This window comes from Rhea americana, unplaced genomic scaffold (assembly GCF_003343005.1).
Source record: "Rhea americana isolate MKP2758 unplaced genomic scaffold, rheAme1 scaffold_194, whole genome shotgun sequence".
In the NCBI taxonomy this organism is placed as follows: Eukaryota; Metazoa; Chordata; class Aves; order Rheiformes; family Rheidae; genus Rhea; species Rhea americana.
In genome coordinates, this window is record NW_028186083.1 from 1,490,787 (window position 1) to 1,513,343 (window position 22,557).

Consider the following 22,557-nt stretch of genomic DNA (forward strand, 5'->3'; position numbering starts at 1 on the left):
TCTCTCTATGGCTGTGGTCAAAAGTGAATTCAGCTGGAATAGGTTAAGCTGTTAGTGCTCTCAGCTGTTCATTAGTGTSTCTCTGCTGGGGTTTACTGGTTCTGCAGCAATGCTGATAGAGCCTAAATGTTCCTCCTCCACTTCAGAGCAAAATGGGCCAGTTGCACTTAATCTGCTGCTGAAGGCTTTCTGAACAAAGCTATCTGACCTTCCCCTGAAGTGGGTGAAGCCCACTTGAGTTTATATGAGCTGCTGTGCTGTGAAACTAGGAGAGCAGTGGTTGGTGGGTTAATACTTGAAATTGCCATACTTTTTGTGTACTGATATATGAACGTTGCCTAGACTGTTGACTTCTCAGATGTACTTCTACACTGTAGATAGTGGCCTTTCCGCAAAATTGTGTCCACTGAATAGCATGGGCTTAAAAATTGCAGCTGCAGCATTCGCATCGTACACACAATTCATAAAAAGTCAAAGCAACTGAGATGGGTGTTGCATAACTGAGAAAGATCTTCTCCATGAAGGCAACTTGGAGGAGGCTGTTTCATCTATGTTAAATGAATGTAAAAGCAGCCTTTTGGTTGATTGAATGCCCRATCACAAGACGAGTTACGTTGGAATGATTCTGCCAGGCTTTCCTCCCCCTGGCCCCCTACTCTCAGCAAGAGTATTGCAACTAACTCACTGTTAGAGCTATATACTTAAAGTTGAGAAACTGGATTACGCTGTTATTCTGTTGTTTTGGGTACAACCTGTACGCAGCTGTACGGAGATTTCRTATACTTAAGTACATATGTTTAACCTTTTTATCCTGATAGGAAAATAATTGCTTGCATTTGCTAGCTTCTCRGTTTGCCATTATTATTCTTTATGCTTGAAATGGTCTTCAGCTAGTCTGTTCTTTTCACAGAATTCTACTTTATTGCCATATAATAAAAGAATACAATATACTTTAAAAAAGAACTTCCTGGATCTGTGCATCAGTAGTTTCRAAGGTTTTGTTCAGAAGTAATTTAAAAATCTATATCCTTGTAAAACAGTTTATAATTTCTCTGAAATTTTGGACAGGATTTTCTTGATATGGAAAACCTCATTTCAGAATTTCTGAGAATTYTCAGAAATCAATTTCTTAAGAATTCTTAATTCTGAGAATTAATTAAGTGTTCATCTTAACTTAGGTATTCTCTCTGAATACTACATAAACAAAATATCATAACTGTAAGAAATGTAGGTAAAATCTTTTAGCACAATTTTGGTAATTTAAAGATTCATAATTGGATTTTTTTTTTACAATATATTTAAAACTGCAAAGAATCTTAAAAAAATTATTTTGTCTTTATAGTTTTAACATTTTGGAATGAAACAGATCCCAAACACACATTTCTCTAATTCCAACATGGCTTGCCTTCAGAGATTTTTTTTAGAATTTAATGGTTGTGATACTCCAGTGTTTTCTCGAGCAGATAGGGATTAAAAAGGAGCTTTTGCCCACTTTCATAGTACTTTGTTAGTGTTTTTGGCTTCTTTCTAGCATTTATGTCTACCATACCATTTATTTTTTACAGTCAATAAGAATATATGCACTACAAGCATGATATGTATCTCCCTGTCTGCATTTCCTAATCAATGATTTTATAAGTGTTTTAGAGGCAAGCCTGGAAGCGAAAATCTTACCAATTTTCCCAGTGCTAACAAACCTGACCTGTAGAAGTCATCATCAAAGCAGAAAGTTTGGGGTGGAGGTGTGAAGTTTTGGTTTTTCTCACCRTTTTTTAGACAGCAGTTTCCATTTTCAGTGTTCTCTGCTTGGTTCCTCTGTTGGATTCTTCACCATTCCGGAACTGCTTGTATTTATTTGGCATCTTAATGAACCAAGAAATGTTCTTTCTAATACCTTGTAGGTATGCTTTGCCTTTTCCTTTCTTGTCAAATGTGTAGGAATATCATCTATTGTGAGTATTTGCTAATATACAGATTTGTTGTAGTATTTTCACCAATTATTCTGTTCAATGTTTTAAGTTAAAACAAGCGTAGCTTCCCTTATCTCCCACTGTTTCAGTGATTTTCTAAAAGAAGATTATATATATATTTTTTTTATTATTTTCAAAGTGTCATCAACTGCARATTACTGAACAAGTGTATTATATCTATTTTATTGACTGTTGGGGTTTTGCTCGCATTAGTTGCAAACAATGAAAACGGAAATTTCATGCCTRCTTCTTACTTTTCATGGCATAATAGTTTGCAAGCTAATCTGGATCACTTTCCCATTGCAAAAAAGATGTTTTTAATGGAAGTTGCAGTTTACGATCTTTTTAAAGAGAAAACTAAGTTTCCCTAAAACTGTAACCTGCCCTTCCTGTTCCCTACAGGAAACAGGATTAAGTGGTAAAGGGAAGCAAATTTAATTTCTGAGTATTGGACTGATTGGGGTAAATAGAAACAGGACAGGTATCATTTCACTGAAGAGCTACATCACTGCATATAAGCAATGTAGTAAATTAAGGAACGAATGTAGAATGTATTCTTTACCCATAACTGTTACTTATTTAATAATGGAGACAGGGCAGATAATAATTATTAATGTAAGGTTCATTGGATGTTGCAAATGTATTTTAAGTTTTTGAAGCTTACCTATACTTGGACATGTACAGATCATCAGATTACTCAGTGCTTGCCCATCTTAATCCATATTTTATATACTAAATGCTGGAAACAGTACTGAGTATAGGAATTAAAATACTTTCAGATGTGTACAAACAACAATAATGAACAAGGGCACATGCTGAAACAGTTCTTTACTATTCTTACATGGTCATCTGGAACTTCTTAGAGAGAGGTCCATCAACACTAAGGGGTCAGTTTTCAAAGCAGTGTACAGGGATTTAGCCGCGCGACTCCTATTGACGTTAATGGGAGTCAAACGGGTAAATCCCCACGCACCGCTTTGAAAATTTACTACTAAGCCTCTTGACTTCTCACTACATACTTTGATTGTAACAGTAATCCATGGTTAACATAATTTTCCCGACAATAATGTCAAACATACTTTTGAAGTCAGTGAATTATAGAAATAGTTACCTCTTCCATAATTCTTTAAAGATGGCCATCAGATGGATTTCACCATAGATTCTTGCATTTAAAATTATTCTTTAACTCAGGAAAGAATAATATATATGTTGTCCTTTGATACAGAGCTGATAGTCTGCTCAGCTTGAGTTTGTAAAGTGTTACGTAGCCTTAAGATACTCCGTATTTTAAGTAATGCCATAGATTCCAACCAGCCTGGCTTTAAATGTTCATCAACTTGAGTATTTTTCTATGGAGCTTTAGAAAAGGAAGCTGGAGTCAGGCACAGTGAACATTTACCTGTCCTATAATGGAACCAAGAGGATTAGTGAAGCCTGAATACGTAATCAGCACTTTTTAGGGAAGAAAATGCCAGGCTGGAGGCTGTCAGACTACTGTGAAGTATAAAGAGCAAGTAAAGCAGTCATCAAACCTTGGGAAAATCTGAGGAGAATTCATATCCTGCGTACAGTCCTAACGATTCCTTTAAGATTAAAGGTGGATACAGAGAATGGATTTCTTTGTCTGTAAAGCGCGTAATAAATTATGGTCAGTTTACAAATAACGAATGGATAAATCTTTAAGTCAATTGGTGTTGTGAAATAACTGTTAGGCCAGCTAAACTCTTGGTTTACAGGGGKTTTTTTAGCATAATTTTAGGATGTTCATGCATGTAAGAATCTCAGAAATAGTCATAACACAAGAAAAAAAATTGACTGGAGAAAAATTCTGAGTGAAAGAGGATATTTTAATTTGCATGGAATGCCCCTGCAGAAGTTTACAAGCTGAAAGAAAGCATTAAACACAGAACTTTGTTCAGTATCATATGGCTACAACTGAAAATGCATAGAGCACATCACCAGAATACAAACAGTTTGTTTTAAATGTGGCTGTAAGAATTCTGTCTGAAAGGAAAATCTGGTCTCCACTTTATTGTCAAGCTGCAGCAGAATTAGAGCCAACAATCATAGCTATGTGCTGTAAGAGAGGTTTTAGGAACATGCACGCTGTAAAACTTGATAAGCACTTGCTGGAGTTCCAACTACATGACAGACTTTCTTTGTAGCAAGTCACCTGACTGTGATACTGAAACCAGCCTCGGAGGGAAGTGAGATCACCTCTTTAAGACAGGGAGGAAAAAAAGCTGAACCTGTTGAATTTAACAGAAAGTGGCTGTATACAGACCTAAACCAAGAACTGTCATATTCCGCTTATCAAGCATAACATGATGTAACTAATGCATCAGTTGTTCCAAAAGTAGCATGAAGTAAATCATTCAAAATATGTACTTTAATTTTAAAGGAAGTATTCCTAAAGCATGCTGACAAGCATGTGATTACCTCAGGTCTCTATACTACCTATGATCATTTTAAATATAACTTAAAAAACCGCAGACAGCATCAAAATCAGCTGTTAGTGTGTGATTTGTATGAAACCAAGGCATATGTTGTTTTTTTAGTTTGCATACCTGTTTCCCATGGACATCACTGGAGACTGCGCATAAACCAAGGAGAGACTTTGGACTAGATGAGTTAGTTGAGACTACATTGTTTTTGTTTCTACTAGATTTTAGAATCTTACTTCAAATTATAAATTTTGTGAATTTATATATTTATATTTTGTGAAGTAAAGGAAGTTTTTCTGAATGTGCATGCATGTGTGTATGCAGCAGGCTGCACAGAACAAATAGCCTTTAGAGTCTCCAAATGCCTTTGTTAGCCCTTAATTTGGTCAAACATATCCCTTAGAGAACAGCACATTGGGAATTTCATATATAACTCAATTAAATTGAATTCTGTARATCTTGTTTATGTAAATGAGAAAATTAAAACCTTTTGGTTCAAAAAGTACAGAAAACTAAGTAAAACTAATGATTTATTGTTTACAAATTAAAACCAGAAGTGCTCGTACAACAATTGAGCTGTAGCCTTTCTTTGTTCCAACACCTCTATACTGTTGAAAGATGACAATTTATAATTGAATGAATAAGAATTTGTCTTAAGTCATGTATTTATTGTATAATTGGCCCATCTATGCACAAAAGGACTATTTGTTAATTCCAATATTTGCCAAGCTTGTTTATTTGTCTAGGTTTTGCCCATACATCAAGAATGCCTATGCAATTTTTTTCKGAGTTTAATATACATCATTTGCTTTATTTGTGCACTAAATATCATGGCAGTTTCAACAAAAAGTTTTTTTCTTACTTTAACAATTAAACTACGAAATAAGATCTGGAGTTTCAGAGGAATACCAGCTTAGCTGTTTTTCAGCCTTTGTTTTGTCTATGAAACTTCCATCTCCACAATCACTTCTGTGCGATTTTCCTTAGCATTAGGAATTATCGTGCAAATGACAAAATTAGTGTGTGTGTGTGTGTGTGTGTGTGTGTGTGTGTGTATACACACACATACATACATATATACATGCATACATATACATACATATGCATATATACATATATATATATGTGTAGGTTTTAGATCCTTGCCTTTAATAATATTTCTTTAATATAGTAGTAAGCCCAGTCCTGTAACTGCAGATAAGGAAGAGGGAATTCTTAAATTTACTGTAGGTAAGCACCTGCACCTTTCATTCTGAGCATTGATATTGAGCTGACCATGTTCAGGTCATGAAGCAATGTGAAGAACAACAGTTTTCACTGGGATTCTGCTTTTCCTAAGTTAAACATGGAATGGTTTGGTAGATCTAGTTTGATTAGAAAGCAGGAATATATTCCACATTTAGGACTGATGCAGGTTACTTTTCCCATGAAGGAAGTCGRATGAAAGGCCCTACTACTACATTTCAGCAGCTCAAAGATATTTCTACCCCGTAGCAAATACTTGTGGCAAAGCCCTGATTTATCCTTCAGGTAGCACTCCAGTTTTTAAAAAGTCATCTTGAAACCATGGAAGCTTGCTTATGGTTTTTTTTGCATTTGTAAGTGGGCTTTAGAAACTCATGTTTTGCTATATTGCACGAATGTAAGTTGCGCATTGTAGTTCTCACTTGAGATTTTTACTAAAACTCTTACTTTCATTGCACTTTTTCACTCTGCAGGTAATTGTACAAATTTCAGCATGTTTATGTATTCATAGCATAAAAAAACTCGTTAGTGTTCTGATATTTGATATATGGTTGTTCCAGATTTTGGAGTTAAAATAGCAAGAAATTAAAAATTGGCATAGCTCAAACACAAAGCACTGGACTTACTGTCTCAGGAAAGCACAAATCACCTGCAATTGCCAGTAAAATATCTTGTTGTGCAGTAAGGACATATTCGTTGTCTGTATGTACCACTTGCTGTTTTTTCCAGTGAAAGAGAAGTGAGATGAGTGCAAGAAAAAATGGTACTAAATACAAAGCTTTTGAAGAATTTGATTATTTTAATTATTTTTGACTGTGCTACRTTATAGTGTCATTCTTCAAGAACTCAAAAACTGTGTTATAGTATAATATAGTGTAGCATAATAATAGCTACACTATGGAAGTCTGTCATRCTTTCCTTTGTGAATTTGGATTTTCAGAGAATTAAGATAGAAGGTAAAAGATTGCTTGTGAGCTCAGATGATTGGAAATGTCCCTCTGAGTTTAAATTAGTCTGTCTTGGAACTGAATAGTTGATAGTGCCRGAAGTGGATGAGACAAATACCGAAACAATCAGTTTTACATTTTTATAATGTGTTTGTTCCTATAAGTTCAAGGCTATTTTAGCGTGCAAAAAATGGCCATATGTGTATCAGTAATAAGCACTGCAGCAGTGGTGAATCTCCAGCGATGGCCACTTATGTYAAAAGGTTGTATCTCAGTGTTGCCTACTTCCACTAAGGCTGGTGGGAGTTGAACAATACTTTGCCTGTGGTAAGATTGAGACCATCATTATGGGATCCTGCTATCAAAACCAGACACTTTTAAGTGCCTGTTTTTGTGATAGGTATGGTATATAACGCTATTTTATTAAATAGTAAAATAAAATGCTGAGATTTGACCTCAGCTAAGGCTTTATCACTGTTGCCCTGCTGGTGAACTCTAAGAACTTTTTCATGGATTTCAACATGTCACTTTTTGGTAGAAAAAGTTACTGGTGTATTTTGAAGCTACAGTGAAATGTGTATTATTGCAGTTCTCATGCAAAGCTCTGGCTCCTCAGGAAAAGGCAGCACAGCTCAGTTGGTTAGAGCATGGTGCTGCGGATGCCAAGGTCATGGGTTCAGTCTCCGTATGGACTAATCTGAGGGTTGGACTGGATGATCTCCTGAGGTCCCTTCCAACCTTACTGTTCTATGGTTCTGTGAAAAATGTTCTTAAATGCAACCACTTGTTTCTTCTTCAGTGTAAAGCCGTCTTGAATCTCCAATAAAATGTGTCGTTCGCCTTTCCAGAAGAGTATTTTACAGTGGAGAAATATGATGACAAAGCAGTGTGGATGCTGTTGCCTGGACCTGGTGTTTTTGCTGCTGGTCACTGAACAGCAACATCCATAATCTTGACAGTGCTAGTAGTTGCCCCTGGGATGGAGGAAAAAAAAATCAATCCATAAAGTTCCTGTTGGTTTGAAAGCAAAAACATCTGCTAGAGTCRTGAACAGTTTGTTAGCTGAGTTCAGTAACAGGAAAGCCAACAGTTGATCAGCTGTGCTCTCCAAAACAGGCATTAATAGAATGTATTATAGGGGTGTTAAAAGATACAGGGAAGGTTAGGGCGACAGCAGAATGTGTCAAAATAATGTTTTTGTTTCATCATTTTCAAATATAAACTTAACTGACAAGGAAGAAATATAGGTGTTATGGTTTCACATTTAAATATTTACAGTGAATTATCAGCTGTTTGTAATCCAGGATAGTATGTATATTTTCTTAATACAAGTTTGATATGGGCTAGGCAGAACCATCCATAAGTCGTAGAATAAGATCTGTCACTTCTGTAATGATGTAGATGAATATGGTTTCCATGCTACCTTGAAAACTGATAAACACACAGTGACTTTAGTTGCTTAGGTGTGTATGTACACACACGTGCAAGCACAAATTGTATTGATTTCAATGAGCAGGACAGATGCATAGCATCTCATGGGAAAAACATGACAGTTTGAAAGAAYAATATCCTAATCTATATTGTACTTTAAATAACTTTTTGATAGGTTGGGTCTTGAATTGCAGTTTTCAGAATGAGGCCGTGCTGCAACATAGAGCTGTTGGAAATGGCTCCACAGTTGAGGTTGTGTTCAGATACCCTCTTGAAAAAAATAGAATGAAAATCCCTTTATTTCATGTATTATATGAATTTATGAAAGAACTGTGCTGTTTATATTATAAAGGCGCCGTTCTGTATTTATGATTAAAATTGTGTCTGCTTTGCCATTATAAAATCTTATTATTAGAGATTTATAACATGGCTGTAAAAATTTGTAGAGGATGGAAACTTAACACACAAAGGTTAACCCCATAATAATATATTTCTAAAAAGTCAGTTTTAAAAAGATTGATAGATTTTTAGATTACGTGACTGTAAAAAGAGTGATTATGGTGTTGAGATTGTCCTAACACCATAGCATAAAACTCCTCTGTCTCATCAAAGTAAGTTATTACTGCGATACTGCGCATTGTCAGTAAGCATATTGTCATAATTTATGAAAATACGTATTGTACTGTACTAGTAACTTACTGAAAAAGCTTTAAAAGCATTTAACTTTTCTTTTTTTTTTTTTTTTTTTTTTTTTTTTTTTTTTTTTTTTTAACAATTTTGTCTCCCCTGCCTCTGCCCTTTCCCCCGTCCTTCACAGTGGTCCCACCAGGGAGTCCTGGACCTATCACTCGACATGAATCGTATGACAGTTTAGCATCTGACCACAGCGGTCAAGAGGATGAAGAGTGGCTTTCCCAGGTTTGTTTTTTGGGCAGTTCCATTTCAGGAGTGAAATAATAATAATATACATTAGAAGAAAAATTCAAAATTTTATTCAAAATAGAACAGCTCATTTTGCTCTTCCAGTGACTTTCCAGTATAGTGGCCAACCTCAGAAAAAAAGAATAAGGTAAACCTACACTGTGGGGGTTGGTATATTACTAGTTTTAGTTAGATATAAAAAGTCAAAGGAACTTCARATTACTAGAATTTCATCACATCTGTCTTTCACTGCAGAAGTAAATATATATGTATGAAAAAACTAAGTGACATTACTCAGAACATAGACAATTCAGAGAATGCTTCAGGAATGTTTAATTTTTGCTAAGTGAAGAGGGTGATGATATCTCTCTTGAACATGAAGATGTTCGCATTCTCTAAGCAAGCCAGTTTAGATTAAGCCTAAAGAGCAAGTATGTTTTTCAAAATTAAAGTGTTGTTATCAACAGTAACAGCATGCAGTGAAAAAACACTGCCCTTCACTTCAACTTTTCAATTAGAACAGTGGGTAATGTGTGCTGTCAGTGTGAAGTAGATACAATATGTTTGTCCTGCACACAACAGGAGAGTGAATAGGAACATCTGGCCGTAGCCTCAGTAAAATTGCAGAGGCATCTGTTTACCTCTCGGCTCTGTGACACTGATGGTTTCAAGCTTAAAATATACAGATTACTTTATCTGTGGCCTAATTTACACTGCTACATAAAAGCTACTTGACTCAGAAATGTCTACAGTCAATCTGAGTTACGCGAAGATAAATGTAAAGATGGAAATAGTGCTAAATAGGCTGTGTATTTGTCATCTTAGCTTAGCAGAAAACTATCTTWGAACAATATCCAGTGTTAAAAATTTCTTCTTAAAGAATTGTGAATCACTAGTAATACAGAAATGTAAGAATAAAAAAACCTAGGATACACATCTATGTCGTAAATTAAAGGAAGTTATTTTCAAGAAATTCCTTACTAAGTTGCATTCTTGTTGTGAAGCTGATTATTGTTTTAGCAGAAATTGACAGGAATTTACTATACTCCATTTTGTCATCCTAAAACTGTAAGTTCACCAAAGCTTAATGTTTTCATTTCATATTGGCAGTTTCAGATTAAAATCTCACATGTGTTGTTTACACTGCAAGCAAACACCTTTGCCTCTGTTTTAATTATCAGGATTTCAGTTAAATAATACCTATATTTGTATTTTTATGTATATATCATTTAGAGTAGCAGCTAAATCGTATATATGTATACACATATATGATTTAGCTGCTGTTCTAAACTACATGTTACATATATATGTTTATAATGTATACACGTATAGTGAATATGACCTGAGCTATTCAGTGTCTTATATTGTACTCCCCATTGCTCTCTGTTACAAATTAGGTTGCTTTTCAGCAAGATGGTTTCTGCCAGCAGTATCCTCACATATGCCAGTAATGATTATGAGCTTTGATTTGAAATACAGTTCACAGTACATACATGTGAAGCAGTGCTGTTTAATGTGTGAAATCTTAGAAAGCCACAGTAACAAAACTGTAACAGCTTGCTTTTGAAAAGTACATTCCTTAGCCTGGTCAGGATTAAAGTTATTGACAAGCATATTTGGTGGAGGTGGACTCTCAGTTGCTTTGTCTAATCCATGCAGGTTCAAATAGAAATCTGTTCCACCATTTCTTGCAGCTGCAATGCTAGCTTGTTAGCTTTTGAGTTGTAGCATGTATTTCATAATGGCAAAGGAAACTAATGAACAGAATCAAGTGAAATGATAACCTTCATAGAATTACAGTCTTCAGAACAATTTAAGAGCTGGAGTGTAGTGTCCTAAAACTGGTGATTTAAGGATTCTCAAGGCTCTGCAAAAAGCTCTTGGCTTTGACTGGAGTAGACCCTCCCTAGCAAAGACATTTTGAATGTTCCCTTGTTCAGTGTTCAGCTGAACTGATGGCATAAAAACCTCTTTTTGCTTAATAGTAATAGGATTTTGGGAAGTTCAGTATCTTGAAGGAACCACTCAATTACTAAGCTGCAATTTTGTGTTAAGCATTTCACAATATTCTCACAGGTTGAAATAGTGACTCACACTGGGCCTCATAGACGCCTATGGATGGGCCCACAGTTCCAGTTCAAAACAATTCATCCATCTGGCCAAACAACCGTCATTTCATCAAGTTCTTCAGTGCTGCAGTCACATGGTCCAAGTGACACCCCGCAGCCTCTTCTGGACTTCGATACAGATGATCTTGATCTAAACAGTCTCAGGTAAAAATACAATTAATTTCCAAGCTGTTTCACATTTCTTGTGTGAATAACTTGCTTTATGCTTAAATGAACCCATCTGTGTAGAATGTGTAATAGTTTTCAGTGAGATTGTCCAGATGAAAGAGAAGAGCATATGACATGAGAACAATAAAAATTCATCCAGGCCAAATAGCTTTGATTCCTTTCTGTTACTGCTTCTTGCCTAAATGACGATGGAAGGTAGTACAAAGTTCGGTTGCCTTGTTCTGTTGCATTCGGTTTATAAAAAGTTCAGTGTCTCCTTGGCTTTCACAGTTTCTGCATTGCTTAACAGATTTGTCTGCTTGGACATGAGTATAAGCTTTAGGCCTTAGATTAATATGCTGACTGTAAAGCAGCCAGTGTGTTGGAACAATAAGTGAACTTACGGAATGGTTTTCCCCTCCTTTTTGCTTCCTTCTCTTATTTCTTTCCTTTGGTTCCTTCCTTGTTGTAGTCTGTGGGKTTTTTTTGTTTTTGTTTTCTGTTTTTGTTTGTCCACATATTTAATTCATTAGTCTTTGGCTGATCCGGAAATGGAGGCTGAGGGAGTGGAAGAAAATACACATGGATTGATACTGATTGACAGCTAGTGATTTTGTAGAACTGCTTTATTCAGCATATGTTATTGTGTCCTTTCCAGTAGCTCAGAAGTTGTAACAGATTTCCATGCTTCTGACTCTGCAGGTGATTTGAAGTCTTGAGTTCTTTAATATTGACTCCRTTGGTTCAGGACTCTATTTCAAACACTTATGAGTAAACAACAGAAATGCATAATATGACCAAACCCATAAAATTGGCAGATTGTCTTTGGGCTGAAAAATKTATGTTTTTGAAATGTGTGATTTCTCCTTGCATAAAATTGCATCCAGAAGTAAAGATATAAATGCACAGCATCTTCTAAAGTGGTGTGAAATATGTTAATGAGTTAAAGTTTTTGTATTGTATACATGTATACAGAAAGAGAACAGGAATTTGAAAAATATATTAAATATATATATAGAAAAAGGTACAGAAAGTTAAAATCATGTCTTTTCTTCTAAAGCAGCTGTTCAGTGTTGCTGTTAGGAGGACAAAAGAGGTATTTTAAACAAATTAGTAGAGTGGATTTTTTTCCTTTTTCCTTTGAGCTTTCTAAGAGCCCTCATCTGAGACATAATTTGGGGATGCTCACTTTTTGTATAGTTTTGATCTGTCTATGGCAGCATTATCTCGTTTCCATAAAGCAAAGGAARATAAAAGTTTTCAACAGTTGGTTGTTTTATAAATAAATAATGGCTTAATTGGTTGGCTCAGTTAGGTTTGTGATTTAATAAAAGCCCTCATAAGCAATGATTTTGATGCATGTGGCAACTGTGACTTACCTTTCAGGATTCAGCCGGTTCGCTCTGAACCTGTTAGCATGCCAGGATCATCACGTCCCATTTCTGATCGCAGAGGAGTTTCAACAGTGATTGATGCTACCTCAGGTAGAAATATGTTGATTTTATGTTTTCTTTGATACTCGTGGCATTCATCAACCTTACTTTTTTTTTTTTTTTTTGATAACATGTTTATTAACCAATGACATATAATTAAAAGGATATAAGATTTTCAGTTGCACTATAGGGTAAATGCCATCTTGCATAAACACATACTGAAGGCTACCATGATGACTTTTTTCCTTTTACCACTCAATTCTAAAGTCAGATATAGGATATGTCATAGGATATAAATGCAATATTTGCATTCAGTTTAACATGAGCTTCAGAATGCTAGAAATGCCTAAAGTAAAAAGCAGAACATGTGCAAATGCTAATGCTGAAATGCTTTTATTAACGATTGCCTAAATCATAGTATATCACAGTTCCATCTCATTTATAAAATACCTTTCATTGAAATGTAATCATAAATGTAGTATTGGTTTCTGTGAACATTCAAGACAACAGAGTAGTTTAATATTTTTATAACTGGTACATTTTCACTACTCTTTTCTAAAAAATATGTAAATTTAATACAACAGTGGTTATGTTAATATCAACAATATAGCAATATATGTTCTATAGAGTTTTCTTCTTTTAAGTGCTGGGGTATAGTCTGCGTGAAGAAACGCAGGCAGCAGTGCTTTATGTTCTAGTACAGCTGTATARCATCGAAGGTTCCACCCAGCAGGATTTTGTCAAATCAAAGCTCTCACAAGTAGAATATTAAACACACAGCATTAGTCAAACAGTCAAGTCGGAGAGGATTTTAATCTTTAGCGATTTGAAAATCCCTGGAGGCTGCTGATTGGATTGAGGTTAAACTGTGAAAGGAAACTGTAACACATACAGAAACTGATTTCTGAGGGTTGTTTTAAATAAGAGTTGAAATAAAAGCTCCTGTTCCAGACTCTATTTTCTGTGGATATACACTGGAGTCCAAGATACTGCATTGTTTTCCAGATTAATCTCTTTTTTTTACAGGGTATTACAGGATGGAGATAAATATCAGTGTATATATATGTGTACGTGTGTGTGTAATTTTGAAAATAATTTTTTGGTACATAAGAAAACACAAATGCATCAGTTACGATTTTTTTGGATTAGTTAATTTATGACCATTATTCCTAAAAAGTTACAAGCTTGAATCAGAGGAGAGCTTCTGTCTGCGTGTCTGAAACTTGAAGTTCAGTGATCAGTGGCATAGTTGTTCTCTACCAGTGTGGCTATGCTGATACAGATAGACACATCTGTGTTACCAGGTATTCTTTTCTTATTTTTTCCTCTTGTGTATGAATGGAGCAGCGCAGTATAACCTATAACACGGATACATTCTAATTCTGAAATATAACCACAAAACATTCTATAAATGCATTGTTTCGTCTGTACTAGAAACAATGAACCATGTAGGGCTATACCTCTTCTACGCTAAACAAGCTTTCCTGTAGTGTAGATGGGCTCTTATTGTAAAATGGCTCATATGAATGTGATGAAGCTCTACTGGTAATGCTTTTAACATGTGTGTCCATATTAAAATTGCCAAAGTCAATTGTATACATTGTTATGACACTAAAAATATATTTACTGTACAGCAGTGACTCAGTTTTGTTATAACACCTCATAAGTTTCTTATAAACAATATATGGATTTTGTCAAAGACATGCTGATAGCAATATTTTATTTAACTTCGCTGCCAGACAATTTGGATTTGAATTGATTTTTGATTCAGGGACTTTAACATCTATTTACAGTTTTTGGATTGCCTGGTTCCCAGTCCTTTCCCATGCAGAAAGTATTGCTCCATATTAGAGATAGATGTGCCAGATTATGTGTGATGGTATAGGGATGTGAACTCTGATGTAAAGGAGATGCAAGAAGTAGTAGGTACTGTTTCTTGAGATCTCATGCTATTCTTCTAACAGAGTTCAGCGAAGGAAGAGTATTTTATGCTTGCTTTCTTTCCTTTTCACCACTGAGGTGTTTTTAAAATATTTATTAGTTGTACAGAAAGTTGCATTAAGCTCAGCTCTGAATGTAAGRGTTCTATTCTAAATACTATTCATGTGTGATGTTATGTTTTCTGTATTACAGCCCACTACTGTAAATATTCTCATTTCCTGCTATTATCAAGGCATAACCTAAATGGCTTACATTCTTTATGAAAAACAAATTTATTGGAAAGTATGTTTGGGGGTTTGAGGTTTTTTTTTATATAAATATATATATATATATATATATAAGTAGGTCATAAATTTTTACTACCTAAGCTGAACCAGGAAGTGATTCTTCAGTTACGACCCATGCATTTGAATCTGTTGCACTTTATGAAGATGCTTATCTGGCTGTTTGATTGCCTGTTGCTTAGAGATACAACCAGTGTGGCGCCTCTTCTTATCTAACTCTATCGCTTGTTTTTCCCATCAAAAGATTTCAAGTATGTGTTTATCATCTATAATTATTCTTGCAGCATACTTTATAGCTTCCTTCCCTCTTCTCTGTTGGTGACAACTCTGAGTTTAAGAAGACATTCATGTACTTTTTTATCATGATTTGAAAATTGCATCTGTCTGTAAAACTCATATACTCATGATGATAATGTCTCACAAGATCGTTTGTAAAAATCTTAATTTAAATAGTGTAAACCTTTAATAATACTATAAATCATGAAAATCTGCAGTGACATTTTCAAGATGGATGGCAATATCTGTAAAACTGATAGATGTAAATGCTACCAGAAGTAACATGATTATTGGAGGCTTATTTCTCAGTAACAGACTAGAGAGCAAATGATACAAATACTGATATAACATACGTATACTTGCATGTAATGGATAACACATCCCCCTAAAATAGATTATACTATTTTAAACTTGTTTTTTGTTTATAGTGGATATTTTAAAGACGCTATAGCAGAATATAATGTATGGCTGAGTGATCATGAGTTGTTCCAGTGTGAATGTATAATAAAAAGTATGTCTGAGACAAAATGTAACTATTCGAATGGCAGATTTTGATAAATGAAAGATACTGTGCAGTGAATTCAATTGAGTTTAAGAGCAGTGGGACTTGAACGCTGAGAAGACTGAATTTTTTCTTATATTGAAAGTTCAAAATCTATCTAGATCTTTTAATAGCCTCTTTCTGTGGCAGTCCTCAACATTTGCCATGCCTTGCAGATGTATTTTAACAAGTTTATGAAATGGAGCTGTAGTTTCCTATTGGTGCAGGAAATTGAATTCGGTGATTCCAAAAGCCCTTCTGGTCGTATGACTCCGTGAGATTTAGGAAGTTAAACTAAAAAAAAATAAAAAAATAAAAAAAAAATCAAAGTCTATTTTTAAATGAAATAAATGTAAGTAGATAGAATTCTAATTACTGATTTTTTTTTTTAGCATTGAAATTCAAGATAACTTGCATAAAGAAGTTGTTTGCTTATGTTCTGCTTAAATCCTTTCCTTTTCTGGAAAAGATTACTTGGATAAATATGAAAAAAAAATCTATTTCAATATGATTGTCTCAACTTGATTTTTTTTAAAGTCTTCATTTCAAAAGCTCTTAAGAATAGAAAATACTCTTATCTGTGTTTTTAATTGAATCTTTAGGAAAAATTTTCAAAAATGTTAATCACCTAGAGCTACTGGATATTTGCTCCACAATGCACACGTTTGTCATATGCATCATAGAGAGAATATACCCTCAAGGATTAAATGCACTGTAATTCCAGATGCTATTCCAGATTGACAGTTAGAAATGTTAAAGGGACAACACTGAGTTCTAAAGCTTTATAAAGGTAGGAAGCTTTTARTAGTATTTCTTTTGATGAGTATTATACAGGAGATGCTTTAGCTGAAGGTCATACACTTTACACAGCCAAACCAGCCAACTCTGAGACAGAAATCTGTAAAGAACAAAAATATATGTATTTATTACAGAATGACCTGGCTTTGTTTCAGAAGCTCTATAAGCATGGCTTGAAAGCTCCACATTATTTTCAAGCATTGAATGCTATTCCTTTCTTAGGTGCAGCTAGCGTTCTGTGTCATTTTTGGCTAGCTGAGGCTATTTACAGAATTATGGAGACTAATCTAGGAAAAAAAAAAGGAGGGGGCTRGACTTGTAATTTAATATTTCAAATGATAAACTTGGCAGCTTTCTGAAGATAAATGGTACTCTGTAACCTGTAAATGAATAACGCATACCTTACTACATACATACCTGAAAAATCAGAAGTATTAGAATTCTGCTAATGCTAAATAATGCAGAAAATAGAGCTACAGGAAGGCTAGAATGTGTGTTGAACAACAAATCTGAACTTTCAGAAACAGAAAACTGCTAGAGAAGTGGTTTTACAGCAATTCCTGATTGCCCTRAATTTGATAGCACACCTGCATTGATTCTTTAAAGCAAGAATTTCCTTTAAACTGTAACAAGTGTGTGGAAGGGTTCAGGTACTCAGGTGTACTCGGTGACACCAGTTAATGCCATCCTGCTCAATTAAAAGTGCATGTGCATATGTGTGTGTGTAGAACCTCGCTTTCCCCTCCTTGTACAAAGATGTTTGGTTTTGACACCTGTCCATCAATCATGTAATGAGTTTTTTGCATTGTCAGCTGAGTAAGAAAATGTTGACAAAGGAAAAACTGTCTGATCTCTTATCTGCATCAACTTTTTTCTTTCTTCCTCAGAAGGAGTGTTTCTTTCTTGGAGAAAAGCATACAATTTAATTGAAGTGAAAAAGCTTTTAAAGAACAAAAAGAATGAATAGAATTAAACGGTAGAAGACAAAGATACTGATAATAAACATTTTTTCTTTGCTTGACTGTGTGTGGTGCAGGGGGAACCTTTGTGTTCTTTTCTAAAATCTGGGTGTGCCGTGCAGCAGTGATGCTGTGCTTAGGAAGTATACATCACTTTTTAATGAGGGTTGTTTATTACTGTTGTATGAAATTCTGTGTACTGACAGTACTAAGCTCTCATCTGATTACTTCAATCAATGCCCACTTAAAGTTGGCTTGTGATTTAGTACTTCTCTTTCTTTTGTGTGCAGCTGAGTAGCCATGGACAGATAGCTTGATGCCTGCGGAGAGTTTAATGAACAGAAGAGTTGGCCTGGGTTCTGGGTTTCGCGGGGTGGGGGTTGCTAGTTTCTCCTTCCCTTCCCCTCCCTCTGCCTGCAAAAGGCTCTTATTGTTCGTCATGACACCTGTGAGATAGGGAGCAGGGGACAAATTTTTAGTGTCCGGCARTGCTCTCACTCAGAGTTTAATAAACACTTCTGCTGTCACACCTTAAAACATCTGAGCTCTTTTCTGTTGTATGTGCAATCAAATATTTATTCCCGAATGCTGTACACCAGAAAGTGCTGCCTTGGAGTAGCAGAGATCAGTTATTCAGGTAGTAAAGATGTGTGAATGCAGCTGGCAGATGAAGTCACCAACATTATGAATTCCCAGCCTGTCCTTATTGCCACAGGCAATAACTGACGGGCTGGAGTGGTCGGTGGTTTCCTGTTACTGGCATTGGTAGGACCCGAGGAGTCCTGGCGTCACAGCTACTTAAGCTGCCCTGCTTGAGTGGAGACGGCCAGTGCTGGAGGGGCCTTGATGCACGAAGATGTAATCAATACGGTCTGGAGTCCATGACCTGAACCTGTAATTACCTGGACAGCATAAAGGTAGTCTGTTGTTGCAGATAGTGATTGCACTCCARTCCTCCGAGTATAATGCTGATCTTTGAAGCCAAGGAAGAGATTTGGCCCTTAATCTGTTCTTCACAGCAATTGAGAGGTTTTAATAATGGTCATATAACAAGCTGTTCTTATAGGACATCGTGTGTTTAGTAACCACAAAAACATGTGCCCAACACTGCTTGTTTTGTAATTCTGTGTTCTGTCGGTTTAAATTTAAATGACTTTAACTTATGTCTCTTTCCTGTAACAACTGTTGAGCAAATTCTGTTTATATGGTATCTATTCCAAACATTTGTTATGTTACTTATTTTAAGTGTTTCATGCGCTGTTCCTCAAATAGCGATAAACTGTGGGATATACTCAGTTTTTCTTGCATTTTCTCAGTGAAATAGCACACACTTGCATGTACGCATGCTCTCTCCATCCATCCATCTTGCTAAATAAATGTGTATGTGCATGAGCTGCRTAATACAATTTAGAATTTTTCAGCTTTGTCTAGTTGATCTAATTTGAGAAAATGTTATCTGATGATTTTTGAACAGAGCCTTAAGACAGAACTGACTTCAGCAGACTCCAAGATGCCAGTGCAGTATATATGATTACTTCTAGAAGCAGCTATGCCCTATAGACTATGCAGAGATGAGGAGAAATTAAAATGACCTGACGCTAGTGATTGGGCACTTGCTGCTGGATCATTGCCTGGCTTGGGAAAAGTCTCAGCTGCAGGGATACRTGCAGTGGCATTAATGTCTTAGAACACTGCTGCGTGTCTTCTGTAGGCAGAAGGAATATACTGAAGAGGGAGTGCATGGGGACAGTGACTGAATGATAGAYTACTACAATTACTATGTATTGGATTTATTTTTGTCTCCCTATGGTGGTCATGGGTGGGTTAGTCTGTCGGTTCTGGAGATGGGAAGCCACTCTGCCATAGCRTGAGGGAGTGCTGTGGGCTTCTTGAGCCCGTTATCCCTGCCGCTGGCAGACACTGTTAATCCTCGTTCCAGTTTGCCTTCAGTTTAGCTGATGAGACTAGCAGTAATTGAAAAAAAAAATCTTCTAGGAGGGTTTTGCTTTGACATACAGGTGTAGGTCAGCAAAGAAAAAGATGGTGTGATATGCAAGCTGTTTTCACAGAGGCAAGTGAAAATCAAAAATTTCTAGTCAGTGCTGTGTTAGGTTGAGTCTGCATTTAAGTTATACGTAGTCCCCCAAAGGCTGATCACCTTTTCCATCTTGATAATGTCGTTCTTGGTCAGATCACAGGGGCTCTGATAAACAATAAAATCAGCAATTTCCATTGCTGATTTTTGACACCACTGCTAGGTGAAGCCATGACTGTGACCTGACCAACACACTGATTAAATACAAAATAATAGAATTCTTTTTCGTATATTAAGGGAAGGTTGCAGTGAGGCCTCCAGGGGCTATGTTAACAGTCATTGGTGCGGTCTTCTTGCTTGAAGACTATTGTTCTCATGTCGCAAAAATCGCTTGACGCATGTACCAGTGGTCCATTAATGCAGACTGTGGAGTGTCTTACTGCTTAAGTGATATGTAACCAGCTTCCAGTTGGGAAAGCCACCTTCAGTTCATATAATGGTTCGTCAGCTGAAAAATTGCAGTGTGTTAGAGTATGGTCTGTGTCCAAGCATATATATGGTCCCTGTTTATGGGGAAAAAAATCCAAAATGTACAACAGATATTTTGTATATCGGTAGCTAAAGCACACTTACTTTAACTATAAGGTTGTCCTGCATACCCCTGAATTGTCTTCTGTTAGCAGTTGTTATTAATGTTTTGCATAGATATCTTTAAAGCACAGAATAAGTGGAAAGTGTTGATTCTAATCATATCTGACACCACAATCTTCTGTGGAACAACATATGAGCTGAGATTCCCGATGGGCTCCTGTAGGATACAATATTTATTATTGCTTGATATCTAAGAGCTCCTAGCTACTGTTAAACTTACAAGACATCCAGAAACCTCAGTGTCTGCATTTGTGTTTTTATAGATTGCACAGAAATAACGCATCGTACAGTTCATTGACATTTCTGCTCTTTTTATAAAGTGCTTAAAGGAATTGTTTCCATGAATCTTAATATTTTTGTGTTATATTGTTTTAGTATTTTTATATTGTGTTATACACTAATCTATTAATCTAAACTTTTTAAAATGTTCTTAAAATGGTATTAGATGTGAAAGTTAAAAGGTGAGTATTTGAACATCCATTTGCAAGTGAATTTTAGGCTCTGGTATCTTTTCAGGAAAAGCTTTCATTTAGAAACAGTTTATAATAAACAGATGTACTTATTTAATGATTTCAGTAAATTAGGCCATCCTTCAGAGTATTTGGGTTGAAAAAACTCTAAATGTTCTTGGTTATTTCTTGTTTCAAGTGTATCTCCTCCAGTTTGGACTCTAGCCTCTGTTAGATGCTAGATTCCTCTTCATGTCCTCCAACTTACCCTCTAGTACTTTTAGGAGCTATTTCAGAAAGTTCACCCTGCTCTCTGGAGCATGGCAACTAACTGGAAAATGTAGATTGTGATGGCCTCTTTAGAGCTGTTAAATCTGTAAGGTGTGAAACTGGGCATGAAGCAGTCTCCGAAAAAGCATTTTGGATTTAATGTTTTAAAGAGTGGGTGGAAGTAGTGCATCAGCTGCTGAGCAATGTCTCCTAGTTTCATATTGAATTTTTTTTATTGCTCTCTTTGTTAGATGACAAAAATATCTTTTAAAAATAAATATGCAGGGATTTGGGGKTTTTTTTGTTTGTTTGTTTTGTTTTCTTCCAAGTAGTGAGATGACAGTGCTTCATTTTAAGTCAAAACACTCAATTGCAAAACGGAAGGAGAGACTGAGGAAGGCAGTTGATAAACGGTTGTCTTATTGTGTGGCCATTGAGATAGCAGAGCTACCAGAAATTAAATATGAGCACAATAATATGCATGGTTTCACAAGGTGTATATATTTCTCCAAACAAATAAAAGGGTAGATACTTCCTGAGTAAGCCTAGCAGTAAGTTTTTTCTCATTTCTATTTCCTCGTACTACAGATAATAGCTTTATGGAGAATATTTGACTGCACTATATAATAACAAATTGTATGATATTCCTTAATATTTGCACAGACACAAATAAAACTGTTCTTTTATAAAGCATCACAGGTTTAATGTCTAGTTCCTGTACTGTAGTAAAAACCATTCCAAATTTGACAATTACTGCTTAAGAACAGAATAGAGGTATCCCTAACCTAGAGATAGTCAAACAAGTATTAATAGGCCAAGTAGCTTTAAACCAGAGTATWAGGTTTCATATGTGTTTTTTTTTAATGTATTGTCAGTATATGCACTTCTTTTGGCTATTGTTAATCCAAATTCAACAGTTTTTTGCTATTATTCATTGGGTTCTAATATGGCTGAGTGAGCAGAAGTGTGTTTTTTAGGTATGCCATGTAAAACTGAGCTATTTGGCATAATAAATTATAAATTATTTGAGGTATTTTAAGTTGGAGTTTAATATCTTTTAAGAATGTTATTAATCACTGGCTTTTCCTCTTACCCTTGCTGAAGTAAGGACATTTGCTGTTGAAAATACAAATAGCTATAACTAAGTTGAAATACAGTGTGGTGGTGTTTACCTGTATATATTTTATTGCTTCAGTGAAATAAGGATTGAAAAACAGATGGAAAATATTTTGGTTTTCTTAATTGTCCAATACAGCGAAATATCCACCGGCTTGCCGCCGTCTTGGCTCCTCCCCCTGCCTTGGACTCCATCCCTGGCCTCGTCCCAGGTGGTTTTTAATAGCGCTTTATCTGCTGCTTGCACTGCTGCTAACTTTCACTCTTTGTTAGAACCCAAGCTAAACTGGGTGATGTTTTTAGTACTATAGCTATGGGTGGAGTGCTGCGAAAAGCCAACACTGGTGCCAGCGGACAGCTGCAGAAGAGAGCAGCCAGTGAACAGGCGAGGCCCTGCTGTCTGTCCGTCTGTCCGGGAGAGCCAGAGGGTGGGAGAGGGGCAGGGGAGCGGGGCGTTGAAAGGAGGCCCCGGGGCGCTGTCATCTCCCTGTGCCGCTTCTCCGGCCCCAGAGTGGAGGTGCTGGCAATGCCTCCCGCTGCGGGGGCCCTGCAAATAGGAAATCTCGCAGG

General features: G+C 36.0%; 1 protein-coding gene across 7 annotated transcripts in view; it reads left to right on the forward strand.

Moving 5' to 3' along the window:
• BCAS3 (BCAS3 microtubule associated cell migration factor) overlaps positions 1-22,557 on the forward strand; it is a 372,504-nt gene that overhangs the window by 164,057 nt on the left and 185,890 nt on the right. For all 7 annotated transcript variants that reach the window (XR_014895586.1, XM_085302933.1, XM_085302935.1 and 4 more), the window contains 3 exons: positions 8,855-8,955; positions 11,035-11,231; positions 12,621-12,718. Coding sequence is in view for 6 of the 7 variants with exons in the window: in XM_085302933.1 (XP_085159059.1) it covers positions 8,855-8,955; positions 11,035-11,231; positions 12,621-12,718 (396 nt within the window). In the remaining variant the exon portion in view is untranslated. The remainder of the gene's footprint in view (positions 1-8,854; positions 8,956-11,034; positions 11,232-12,620; positions 12,719-22,557) is intronic.